Raw genomic sequence first — 12,286 nt, 5'->3', positions numbered from 1 at the left:
AAACGTGATTATTTAATATTTTACCTGTCTAACGTTTATCGGCACATTCCCATATGCTGCAAACAAAAATAAAGTAATCAAATCAGTTTTTATATTTCACAATTTATACATAGACATAAATGTGAATAAGCTTCCTACATCTATCTCGAAATTTGTGAATTTGAATTTCATTGTTTATTACAAGTAACTACTTTAAGTTGAATTAAATAAGATACGAGCGGAAGAAAAGGTAGGAAATCAGAGCGAAGATGCAGAGTTGCGCATGCAGGAGAATTGTATGATCATATGTAAGATGTTTCTTACATTCGGTACGAAATTTGTATGAAAATGGCTGTAATGACTGACCAGGGTCATGGGGTATATTCCACTGAGCCATTCCGGTAGGTGGAGGGGCACTCGATGGCAGGGGAGGTGCTAATTCTATAAAACCATGAAATGTCATATGTTGCTTTTGGTGCAAATCGATCAAACCGAGGAGATGCTGGAGCGATTATTCAAAGACAAAAGCTGATATGTACCTGGATGTTGCGTATTCATATCTACGGTACTTTGTCTATGCCACACTTCGTTTGTCGGATACTGGCTAGATCCATTATGATTTAAGGTTGTACCGCGTTGCTGATACGATTGTGGCCTCCCTTGTTGCAGATGGTGTTCCGAATCTATAGCATCGTGTTGTCACGCATGCAAGTTGAAAAATATCGAATACATTTAAGAGAACGTTTCTTCGATTACTTCGCGTACAAACGTACGAGAAACGCGGAGGAGCTTACCGTTTCGTCGAAATTGTATCACGTTTTCGGAACTCGGTGATCGCAAAGGAATTGGTGGCGGTGCTCCTCTTGGCGGTATGGGAGGTTTATCGCTCGAATTTTGTTGATATTGATCTCTTTGATTCGCAAGTTGTTCCTGTTGAATCAGCTGTTGTTGTTGTTGCGCGAGTAATTGCTGTTGCCTGTGCATTTGCAAAAACTCTGTTTGCGTTTGAGGTGGCTCCGATCTTTCCGAGGCTAAGAACTCTGTATTATGCGGATCACGGCGTTGTTGATTTTGTCGATGCTGTTGTAGAAATTCTATTTGCACTGTGCTCGGGGAGCGTTGATTGGAAACATCGCATCTGATCACCGAGTTTTTCCGTTCCATTTCGGGCGTCGAGGCGCGACTACTTCCGGTCGACATATTATCATCTTGATGATCCGATGGTGCACTGTGCAGCCTCTCTAGACCCTCCTGAAGGAACATACGCATATTCGCGTGTTTATTTATGCGGAATGATTCGTGTCGTTTAGAAAATTATTTCAAGTACGTACCTTTTGAGAATCGTCATAGCTTAGAAGTTGCAGGCTTGGTGGCAATTTAGCATGGAACGATATCTTATTGACCCAATCTTCCATCTCTTGTTGATTCGGAGCTAAGAATAAAAATTCCGAACCATCCGTACACTTTAAGCGGAATACATTCTTTTTTTTCGTGTAATCGTCCGCTTTCTCGCATATGGCATTGAAAATGGTAATCGGCGCGGTGGCTGCTTTGCTAAGCGAGAAATCTTCTATGTCCTTGAAGAAGCACAATAGTTGTCCGCATAGTACTGAAATCATTTCAAACGTTATTTTCGTTATATTTCGTACCGATCGCGGCGGCCGTCGAACGGTCGAACGATCGAAAAACTTTAATCACCGGTGTAATATTGCTTCCACGAACGAACGGCGGCTTTCTTTCCGGCGCTTTGTAGTTCGTGTTTCCTTTCAAGAAGACCCTGGATCTCTACGGGCGGTAAAGCGTCCATGTTTTCCATTCTTTGGAGTTTTCTAAAGCTTTGCGTCCTTCGTCTAGTCGTGAAGCTCGGAGTACGTTTCGGTTTCTTCGTGTCAACCTTCATACTTTCCGCTCTTTTGATGTCCGCGTTAGCTATTACAGAGAGAAAACATTCGTCCAGTTAACAAATCTAAATTCTCCGTTAAATTCGATCGTTGGATACAACGCAATGCGTACATCGTCTCAATTTATCGCCAAAGACGTGAGGTATACCGTGCGATTTTTGAATCAGAGTAGGCTCCGAAACTTCGACCGGAGTGGCACCTTTTAACGGCGCCAATCTGGAATGAAGGAGAATCGGTAAGAGGACAAGTTGCTTCCTATTTACGGATATCCTGTCATAATTTTACCTGTTAACGGACTCGTGCTCGTCGACCGTTCCATTGACCTCATCGTGCGAAGGCCTATGAGGGCTATCCAATAATCTTCTTCTTTCTTCCTCCCGTTTTCGTTCCTCGGTTATCCTTTGTACCTCTTTACGTTTTCGTTCTTCGATCCGCGCACGTTCGATTCGTTCCTTCTCGGCTTGTCTCGCGGCCATCTCCGCTTCCTGTTGCTTCCGGAACGCTTTCTCGAGCTGCGGAAGTAAACGCGTACGAGTATTGACTCAAAGATATTGACTTTACGAAGGAACATGACGTCGATCGATTACCATCGTTATACGATTCAACGCGTTGAATCTTTCCTCCTGAGCTTCTATGGTCTTCTCAAAGTCCTCGTGCTTTCTTATAAGCTCCTCCACTTGTGGAATGCTCTCGCCCAATTTACCATCGTGCAACATCGGTTCTCTACTGACGATCCAATTTTCCAAAGTTTCTGCCTCCCGTTTGAATAATTGCGTGTCCAAATTTTGTTCGTATATGAGTTTCCTTTGTTCCCAAGTATCTAAAAGTGTTTGTTTCCTTAAACGCAATACAGATATTTTTTCTTCGATCTCTTTTCCCAAAAAGTGGCCCTGCTCGATGAGCTCTTGGCCAGTTTTGTAGAACTTCTCGAACGCTTCCTTTCGCGCGTCGATCTCGGTTTTATATTCGTTGTGTCGGGAAATTAGAGCTTCGGCTCCTGGAACGTCTCGCGCCAATTCCGGCGCGGTAACCTTGGCCACCATTTCGTTTATCCAAGACAACAAGTCTCTGTATTCGCCCAAATACGTCTGCAATTGTTCCGCCTGTGCCAATTTGCTTCGCCTTTGAGCAGCCTTCTCCAAGAGTTCATTCCAGGTCGCTTCGGCTTCTTGGTGCTTGACGTCGATGTGTATACGTGCGTCTGGGAACAATTCGATCAATCGCAGTGCTTCCTCCATCAGAGACTCGACCTGAACAACATATACGATCGTTGTAACAACCGCGACGATACCGGATATCTGCGAAGAGGAGACAAGCCACGATTAAGAAGGAAAGCCGATCTACCTGCTCTTTTACCGCTCCCAGATCGGTCTCAAATCCCTGATGCTTCCTGACCAAAGCTTGAATAGTCTCCAAATCGTGTCCATATCCGTCAGAACTCAGAGCGGCCTCCTTCTCTTGAATCCACGAGATCGTTTCGTCGGCTGTCCTGTCGAACATGTGAACCTGTTTGGCACCCGCTAACGCGTCTTGTCGCGCGTGTGCCAGTTCCTTCAGATCTTCCCACTGCTGTTTGGTTTCTTCGATTTTTCCAAGTATCCTAGCCCTCTCAGGATTGTTACGTTCTATCAATTTCTGGCCTGCGTCGAGTACGGCAGAAATTCGGTTCTCGCTCGTCGTCAGACCAGCTAAGAAATTGTCGAATATCTGAATCAACAGCTCGACGTGTTCGACGTCACGGCCGTAATCCTCCGACGCAGCGACCTAAACAAGAAGAAAAAGGTATGTCGAAACGATAAAGATTAAAATGGGGCCATACGTCATAGGGTCAAGAATCGTTATCCGATCGACTTACGGTCGTTTGATCTCCGATCCATTCGATCGCTTCGTCGGCCTGTCTGATAAACTGGAAGAATTTTTCGCTTTCCAGTAAACGTTGCAATCTGTGATCCTTCAAGTTTTGTAGCTCTTTGAATTTACTTTCGATTTCGGCCTGCTTCTGACCTATATTTTTGCTATCGAAATGGTGCCTCTCTATTAAACCGTGGGAGAGTTTCTTAAGATTGTCCACGGTGCTCTCGAAACCCGACAAATCGCGTTCTATCCCTTCCAATTTCTTGAGCAAAGACTGTACCGAATCCTCGTCCTTTCCGTAATCCGTCGATGTTACTTGCGGATTTTTCTCTCTTATCCACTGTTCAGCTTCGGCAGCTTCGGCGTAGAACTGCACAGTCAAAATAAGTGTTATCGCAACGCGTTCTCGCAACGTATTATTCCCTATTCGCTAGAAGAGCGATGATACAACATTTACCATTTGCGATTCGACCGCGTCCAATAAACGCAACTTCCGGACGCTCGCCAAGTCTCGAAGATGCGAAAGACTCTCTTGCAATTCTTGCGACAATTTTTCTATCTTCTCCGACGCGAAGTGTCCGCTCCTTATCATGGCCGTTGCCCTACCGATCAAGGAACCCACCACCGGTTCTCTGGATATCAGTTCCGCTTCCAGAGCATGATGTTTCTTTTGAAGTCTTTGCACCGTCATCAGTGAACTACCTAGATCATTACTGGCGGCTAAAGGTTCTTTTTCCGATAACCAATGTAGCTCGTCTTCGACGTCCGCTACAAATTGGTGCAATAATTTAGCATCTTCTAAATTATCTCTTCGTATTTGCATTGGCTCTTGCAAGCTGTGGTACCTATTGATGGTGGCCGATGCTCTTTCTTGAATTTCCTCGGACATGAAGTGATTCGATCTAGCAAAATTTGCCGCCGTCTCTTTGATCGATTCGCATGCCTCGTTGTGTCCCAAAACGTCGTTTTCTAAATTGGTGTGCCTCTTTAAGAGATTCGCCACACTGGAAAGATCTTTCCCGTGATCTTCCGACTGTAATTGCGTTTCGACTTCGTCCATCCAAGCCTCAAATTCGTCCAGAGTTCTATTGAAGAGCAATGCTTGATACGCGTCGTTCAGTCTGTTCTTCTTCAATTCGCTCGTTTCTTGTAAAAGACGCCACTCCCCTTCCAACTCATCCAAACGTTCTTGTATCTCTTTAGAAGCGTAATGGTTATCCTCGATGAGCGCTTCCCCTGTCGAACATCATTTTTATCTTATTACGATTATATTTTATTCGTATATTATTCGATGCGAACGTTAATCGACCGAACGTAAGAGCTTCGATCAATAAATTCCCTTACCTTCGTTAACGACCGACGATATCCTCCCTTTATTCGCTATTAATTCGCTTTCAAAGGCAGCGTGCTTTTGAATTTTGCTTTGTAGATTCGACGAGTCCCGGTAATTTTCATCGCTTGCCACCTGCTGCTTCTGATGCAACCAACCCTCGACCTCGTATATATTTCTGAGGAACTGATGCAAATGATGGCTTTCCAGCAATTTTTCTCTTCTGGCCGTAGCACTATTTCGCAATCTGTCTCTTCTAGCGCAAACCGACGCTAATCTCTGTCTAATTACGTTGGCGTCGGCATGCTCTTCCGCCAGAATATCGTTCGCGAACTTTTCCAATTCCTCTATTCTTCCTAATTGAGATACCAGCAAATTTTCGAATTCTTCGTGTTTGCGGAGCAACGTTTCGACCCCTGATAACGACTCGCCGAGATCGTCGTTGTTGAGAAACGCTTCCTTCATTGCGAGCCAACTGTCCGCTTGATCCGCCTAAAATACAGAGAACCATACGTAGGAACGATTAAGCCAATCTTGTTTTTCTCTTATTATTATCGTTATCGTTATCGTTTGTATTGTTGTTCGTTTCGAACAATCTTTTCTCTACCTGTTCTTTGAACAATTGCAATTGATGCGCCTGCGTCAACTTTTGCCTACGATCCTCCCAGGCGTGTACTAGCTTCAGCCTAAGCTCTTCGAGATGTTGCAGGCTGCCTTTAACCTCCTCGTTGATCGAAACCAATTTCTGTCCGTGCTCCTTCAATGCCTTAAACGTATCTTGTCTACCATCGATCTCCGCTTTTCTCTCTTGATGCAATTCCAATAAAGCTTCGGCCTCTGAAATGGTGGTAGGTGGTTCCGACTCGTCCATTCGTTTAATCGTGTCCGCAACCCAAATTTCTAATTCATGCAGGTCTGCTTCGAACTTGTGCAACGTGTACGCTTGATTTAAAGCTTGTCGACGATGCTGAGTCAAACGTTGCAGGTCGGCCCAATTCGATACTACTTCCGACAGCATAGCGTTTATTTCGCTAGCTTTATCAGGATATTTAAGCGAGAGCTTTCTCGCTTCTTCCCTATGTTCCTGAAGGAGGAAATGTACGAGTATTTTCTATTTTTTTTTCTTTTTTTTTTTTTATTTAACAGCAAAACAAAAGAAGCAACAACAAATTGAAATCACGTACGTTCAATTTTCCTTCTATGGCAGTCATGTCTCTTTCCATCGCTTCCTGTTTCCTTTGCAACTGTTCTACGGCAGGTAGATCTTTGCCAACGTCGGCGGTGTTCATGGCAACCGATTTTTCCATGACTCTTTGGTTGGTATCGTCGATATCTCTATTGAATAAATGAATCTCTAACGCACCCGCTAAGGTCTCTCTGTAGGCACTCAGCGCACCTTGCAAACCTCTCCATTTATTATTGAAATTGTCACGACGCTGTTGTATGGTCTTCGATTCGTTATCGCGACCCTAACGAGAGTTATTAGAAAGGTTACGATGATACGGTTAGAGTGACGCGTTAACAAAGCAATTTGTTTTATAGCAGAATGCATATAGACGTATCTTTACCTGTTTCATAAGTTTATCGGCTAAAGCATTTATCGCTTTTATTCGCGAGTCATCCACTCTCATGTCGCTGTCGACATCGTCCAATTTTCGTTGAAGACTCAAGCAGTGCTCGTAATCTTTACCTGTATCACCTGCCTGAACCATCATTTCTTTATCCCTTATCCAAGCTTCGATCTTCTCAACTTGATTGTTAAATTCCAATATGTCTTGCGCCTCCTCGAGACCTCTTCCACGATTTCCGGACTCTACGAGTAATCTTCGCCAAGAGGAATACAACTGTTCCAATTGTTCGTGAATCTCACTACTCGCAGGATGCTTTTGTCCCAACAGAGTTTCCCCTTTAGCTGTTTCATTATGATATAAATAATAAGTAAATTCGTACCGATAGGAATAATTTGTACGTCTAAAAAAGAAACGCGAAAGTTTACCTTTTATTTCCTCGATTCTACTTTGATTGGCTGCTAGCTCCGCTTGGAAGGCCTGGTGTTTCTGTAATTTTTTGATTTTATCCTCCAAACTGGATACCTCGCCTTTCGACGTTTCGGCCTCCAATTTCTTTTGTTTCTCGCCGATCCAAGATTCTGCCTCCCCAACGTCTCTGACGAATTGAGCGTGAAGTAAACCGGCCTCCAATTTTTTTCTACGCGCGTCGCACAAGTTGCGAATTTTGATTCGCCTTTGCACTACCTCGTTCAATCGTTTGGCAATCGTGGGCGAATCAAAGTGATTTTGTGCCAAGAGCTTGTCTCCGTGTTCTTGCAGGGCAATCAATTTTTCTTCTTGGGTGACGAGTAACTTTTCAAACTCGTTGTGCTTCTTCATTTGCGCGTCGACTTCTTCGACCGACACGCCAAAGTTGTCGCCGCTGAGGCCGGCTTCTTGGGTACTGGAAAGATTATCTAATTGCTTAGCGTCTCGCAGGAAAAAGTGTAGGTCTATCAACTGATCCAAGTGGACTTTCTTCTGTTGCCAAGCTGTGTGAAGTTTCTGTCTTTCGTCCAAAAGTTGATTACATTTTTCCTCCACTTCCTGAAACATCGCATTCGTCGTTCCAACGAGATTTTTTTTTTTTTTTTTTTTTTTTTAATTGCAAGACTCACCGTAGCCGCATAATGACCGGTTTGCACCATAGCTTCGCCTAAATCGAGGACCGAACTGAAACTATCTTCTCTCGCTTCTATCTCGCCTTTCAAAGCTTCGTGTTCCGCCTTTAACATTTGCGCGCTCGCAGCGTCTCGAACTTTATCCTCGGTGGACATGGCAGCACGAAGACCGGCGGCCCAATTCATCAAATCCCTTACCTAAAGTTAACGATTTCGCAATGCTTCGTTATTACCTCGTACGATCTCTGCTACGTAAGTGAGTACGCGAACAAAGGAAAGAAGAAAAAAAAAAGAGAGAGAAAGAGAGAAAAAACAATGGATGAGAAATTACTTGAGTCAAAAATCTCTGCAGATCGCAACTGGCTTGTAACTGATCCCTTCTGTGAGCAGATCTCTCTTTCAAATCTTCCCAATGCGCGACAACGATTTGCTGTTGTTGATCTATATGCATGGCATTGTTACCCGGATAATGAACTTGCAACCTCGACGCGTCCTCTACCAGAACTTGCAGCTGCGCTTCCAAAGCTACAAGATCATTTTCAAATCCTTCGTGTCGTCTGATCAACGCCAGTACGGAGTTTAAATCGCGGCCTAAATCTTCCGGCAAAGCTGCCTCTTTCTCTTGGATCCGAGACAATGCCTCGGCCACGTCTCGATGGAATCTATGAATTTCTCCAGCAGCTTGCAAGCGTTGCTCTCGATTGCGAATGAGATCGAGAAGATGTTGCCAGGATTCTCTGATAAAATTTTTGATGAAACTTCAATAGAGTACGATAGTTTGCAAACAAACGGTACGAAATGAAAAGTGCATCGAACTATCTACTCGTGCGTAATAATTAATCACGTTCTACTCTACAGGCATAACTGTTAGATGGAAAGATCGTTACAATAGTATCACAGGCTTATAGGACTTACCCAATGATCGTATGTTGCTTATGTACCTGAAGGACAGGGTCATCTTCGTCTTGTCTATATCAAATTACATATACAAAATACAAAAATAGTTAGTATCCCAACACCCTAGTAGCAAAGTTACGATATATCTAGGATGCACAAAGCGATCGCTCGCGAGTTATTTATGTTACGATCGTATCGATGCATAAACTACCGTATACCGTTATAAAATCAACAACAAGTCCGTACACCCTCCCCCTGTTCCCTGTAGATCTGGCCAATGTAAATCAAATAGAAAGCGCGTGTGTAAGGAAAGAGAGAGAGAGAGAGAGAGAGAGAGAGAGAGAGAGAGAGAGAGAGAGAGAGAGAGAGATAACATTTAAGGGGAAAAATACTTTAGCTTACCCCAACTGTTCCTGCCGTTTTTCGATGTCTTGAATGTAGGGACTCTCGTTCGCGATTAACTTCCTAGCCAACTCCTCGCACTGATTAAATCTCTCCGAGCCGGCTTCTATTCTGTGCTTGAAGTCATTAAATTTAGCTTGCAACGCCAACAAGTGTTCGTAATCCTGTCCGTAATCCTCGGAAGCAGCAGCTTGCTCTTGCTCTTTGATCCACTGTTCCAATTCTCTACTTTCCAAGAAGTATTCGTGCCGGTACATGCTCTCCATGAGACGTTGCTGTCTCACCGTAGCCAATTTTTGCAACGCCCTCATCTGCTGAGCGATCGCTTGTTGCTTATTGGCTATAGCCTTACTGTCGGGATGTTTGGCATTGATCATCGCGGCTGCCGTATGTCCCATTTCCGATACGATACCGTTGTAAGTGTCTAATTCAAGTTCTACTGCCTGAATAAAATAAACGACAAATGTATGTTACTTCGACGGTAAGCAACGATTGCATCGTCAAATGTTAATTCGACGTTAGCGCGGTGAAACGACGATAGGCATTATCGTACCTTGTGTTTCGTTAACAATTTCGTGGCTGCGTCACGATCTCTTCCATAATCGGTCGAGCTGAGCACATCGTTCTTTTCGTTTAGCCAACTTTCTACTTCTCCGGCTTCGAAGTAGAATTCTTGGGCCTTCAATGACAAGTCCAACGCCTTGCTTCTTTCTCCCGCCTTATCTTGCAAATCTTTCCAAGCGTCGTCCAACGAGTCGCACAGCTCCCGTATCTATATCAAATGTATATCGGCGTTAAGTCGCGGTTTAAGTCACGCTGCATTACTCTGTGATTTCGTCACGTGGCAATTACGTATTAGTGACGCGAGAGGACGAGTGGCAACACACACACAAAAGAAAAAAAAGACGCGGAGGTTCGTCCTGTACTCCTGCGCGCAAGATTTCGAAAGTATTTTTCGAAAGAGCGGACGAAAATAACAAAAAAGAAAAAGAAAAGAAAAGAAAAGAAACACGTTTTATCGTCGTCGTGTGCATTTGGTGGTAACACCGGAGTAAAATAAAAATTTTTTTTTGTTATTCGAAATAAGGCGTGAGACACAAATAAATCATCAGCATGCATCCACCTTTCTTACCTCTGCATACCGAGTATTCTTGGGGGTGTTCCAGCTGTGCAAAAACGATCATTTCTTACTCTTGTCTCGCCTTTCGTTTTCTTTAATCGTTTGAAAGGTAAGCGCGAATGTGGTGCGAAAAAGATTATTCGACGATATACGTGGAAAATAAGTACCTTCTTCCTCTCGGGATGAGCCTGCTCGATAAGCGCTTGTCCCGAGGCCAAAGTTTTGTCTATCATCGGTCGATGGCCCGCGATCTCGGCCTCCAACTTTTTGTGCTTTTTGTGTAAAGTCTGAGCTTGATGCAAGTTTTGTCCGAGCGTCGTCGAGGAGGCTTGCGGCAAGTGATCCTTTATCCATTGCAATTCGGCGTCTAATTCGAATCCAAACTTGTGGAAACGTAAGCTCTCTTCCAACGCCTCGCGTCGTCTTTTGGCAGGTTCCTTCAAACTGCGGAATCTATACGAAGGAACAATCGTTAGACAATGATTAATTTATCGATCGATCGACGACGCGACGGAGAGATCGTTCGTACGCACGAAAACTTTCTACGTACTTTCTCTGAGTAGCCTGGCTGGATTTCAATATATTCGCAGCATCGAAATGACCTTCGTGCGCCATTTCCTGACCCATGGCGACAAGGTCGTCCACCTTTTGCTCCCACTGACACATGTCGCTTTCGAGGGTCTGATGCTTCTTCAATAATTCCTTGCAACTTCTAAGATCCGTTCCCACCTGTTTGCTCTCCAAACAATTCTCGATTTCCTCCAATTTCAGCCTGGCATCCTCCATCGTACGATTGTAACCGTGTTGGGAGGCCGCTTGCCTCAGCCTACGGCCTTTCTCCAAGGAAAGTGCGACCAATCGATCCCACTGATCGTTCAGATCTTTCAACGTTTCCCCTACGTCGTCCGACCTATAATTTTCCTCGGATATAAGGGCTTTCCCTGCCTTGTTGACCGCTCTCAATTGGCCCTCGTTGGCCCTCAATTCCCTTTCGAACGCCTCGTGTTTCTGCAGTTTGCGTTCCAAGTTGTTCAAATCGCGATAACTCTCGTCGGACGCGGTCTTCATTTTATCGCTCAACCAGTCGCGCAAATCGTCGACCTCCGCCGAAAATTGTTGATAGTGTTCCGATGCCTTTAAAGCCGCTCTTCTCCGTTGCGCTGCATCCTTGACGGCCGTTCGCCGAGCCAAAACTTGATTTCTCCTTTCGTCGATGCTGAAAGCGCGAGTATCATTAAGCACGTTTGGATATAGGAACAGTGATCAACGCGTCGAACATAATCGTATCTTTCAACCCACTAGTCTTTGTCGTAGTGATCTTGCGCGATCAGCTTGTCGGCCGTGTCGCTGAACGCTTTCAACCTGTCGTCCTGAGCGTGAAGAGTATTCTCGAACTTTTCGTGTTGCTTCAGCAAAGCCTCGACGTCGTCCAAAGATTCGCCCAGCTCGGTAAACTCCAAGAAGGCTTCGTGGGAGCTCGTCGTGGCTTCGATTTGATCGGCCTCCCTGTTGAACTGTTGCAATTCCAAACATTGCTGCAGCCACTCCTCCTTCGCCATCCAATCGGACGTTACCGATCGGTACAATCCATGCAGCTTCTCCAATCTCTCGCGAACGTCCGTCAGGGCCGGGTTGCGATGTAAAAGCTGACTTCCAAGCTCCTCGACTTCTCGGAACCTGCAAAGAAATGTCCTGCGTTATCGCGTCCCTCTCTTCCCCCCCCCCTCCTCGTCGGGTCGTAACGAACGGTCGTGGTAATCGGATAAACATCGCGAATACGCACTCGTCCTCGCGCGTCTTTATATCCTCCCCGAGTTCCATGTGCTGCTTCCTCAACAGCTCGGCGGTAGCCACATCCCTGACCGATTCTTCGGCCTTCATCGTTTCCTGCACGTCCGCGGCCCAGTTGATCAAATTCTTCGAACCGTTCATGAATATCTGCTGGCCGACGGCGTCCTCCAAACGAGATCTACGCTCCTTCGCTTTGCTCTGCACTTTGTTCCACAAGTCTTTGATCTCGTTTTGTCGGGCGTTCACGTTGTTCAGTTCGTGGGGATAAGAACTCTTTACGCTGTTGGCTAATAGATTTACCTTTCTCACCTATGGCACGAGTTACGTCAAATGGGTTAAAG

General features: G+C 45.0%; 1 protein-coding gene across 7 annotated transcripts in view; it reads right to left on the bottom strand.

Moving 5' to 3' along the window:
• Positions 1–12,286, bottom strand: part of LOC122632597 (spectrin beta chain, non-erythrocytic 1) — a 37,339-nt gene that overhangs the window by 1,232 nt on the left and 23,821 nt on the right. For 4 of the 7 annotated variants that reach the window (XM_043819595.1, XM_043819596.1, XM_043819590.1 and 1 more), the window contains 26 exons: positions 11,938–12,254; positions 11,454–11,831; positions 10,705–11,370; positions 10,322–10,607; positions 9,588–9,806; positions 9,035–9,477; positions 8,651–8,704; positions 8,067–8,472; positions 7,733–7,933; positions 7,061–7,661; positions 6,633–6,976; positions 6,249–6,533; positions 5,672–6,148; positions 5,079–5,556; positions 4,192–4,970; positions 3,736–4,104; positions 3,225–3,644; positions 2,468–3,130; positions 2,166–2,392; positions 1,993–2,096; positions 1,678–1,908; positions 1,311–1,588; positions 774–1,230; positions 519–662; positions 304–420; positions 25–56 (listed from right to left, as the gene is read on the bottom strand). In XM_043819595.1, coding sequence (XP_043675530.1) covers positions 25–56; positions 304–420; positions 519–662; positions 774–1,230; positions 1,311–1,588; positions 1,678–1,908; positions 1,993–2,096; positions 2,166–2,392; positions 2,468–3,130; positions 3,225–3,644; positions 3,736–4,104; positions 4,192–4,970; positions 5,079–5,556; positions 5,672–6,148; positions 6,249–6,533; positions 6,633–6,976; positions 7,061–7,661; positions 7,733–7,933; positions 8,067–8,472; positions 8,651–8,704; positions 9,035–9,477; positions 9,588–9,806; positions 10,322–10,607; positions 10,705–11,370; positions 11,454–11,831; positions 11,938–12,254 — 8,976 coding nt within the window. The remainder of the gene's footprint in view (positions 1–24; positions 57–303; positions 421–518; positions 663–773; positions 1,231–1,310; positions 1,589–1,677; positions 1,909–1,992; positions 2,097–2,165; positions 2,393–2,467; positions 3,131–3,224; positions 3,645–3,735; positions 4,105–4,191; positions 4,971–5,078; positions 5,557–5,671; positions 6,149–6,248; positions 6,534–6,632; positions 6,977–7,060; positions 7,662–7,732; positions 7,934–8,066; positions 8,473–8,650; positions 8,705–9,034; positions 9,478–9,587; positions 9,807–10,321; positions 10,608–10,704; positions 11,371–11,453; positions 11,832–11,937; positions 12,255–12,286) is intronic. The other 3 variants (XM_043819591.1, XM_043819593.1, XM_043819594.1) reach the window with 3 other exon arrangements.

The sequence above is a fragment of the Vespula pensylvanica genome, chromosome 10, assembly GCF_014466175.1.
Source record: "Vespula pensylvanica isolate Volc-1 chromosome 10, ASM1446617v1, whole genome shotgun sequence".
In the NCBI taxonomy this organism is placed as follows: Eukaryota; Metazoa; Arthropoda; class Insecta; order Hymenoptera; family Vespidae; genus Vespula; species Vespula pensylvanica.
This window is presented reverse-complemented; position numbering and strand designations above follow the sequence as displayed.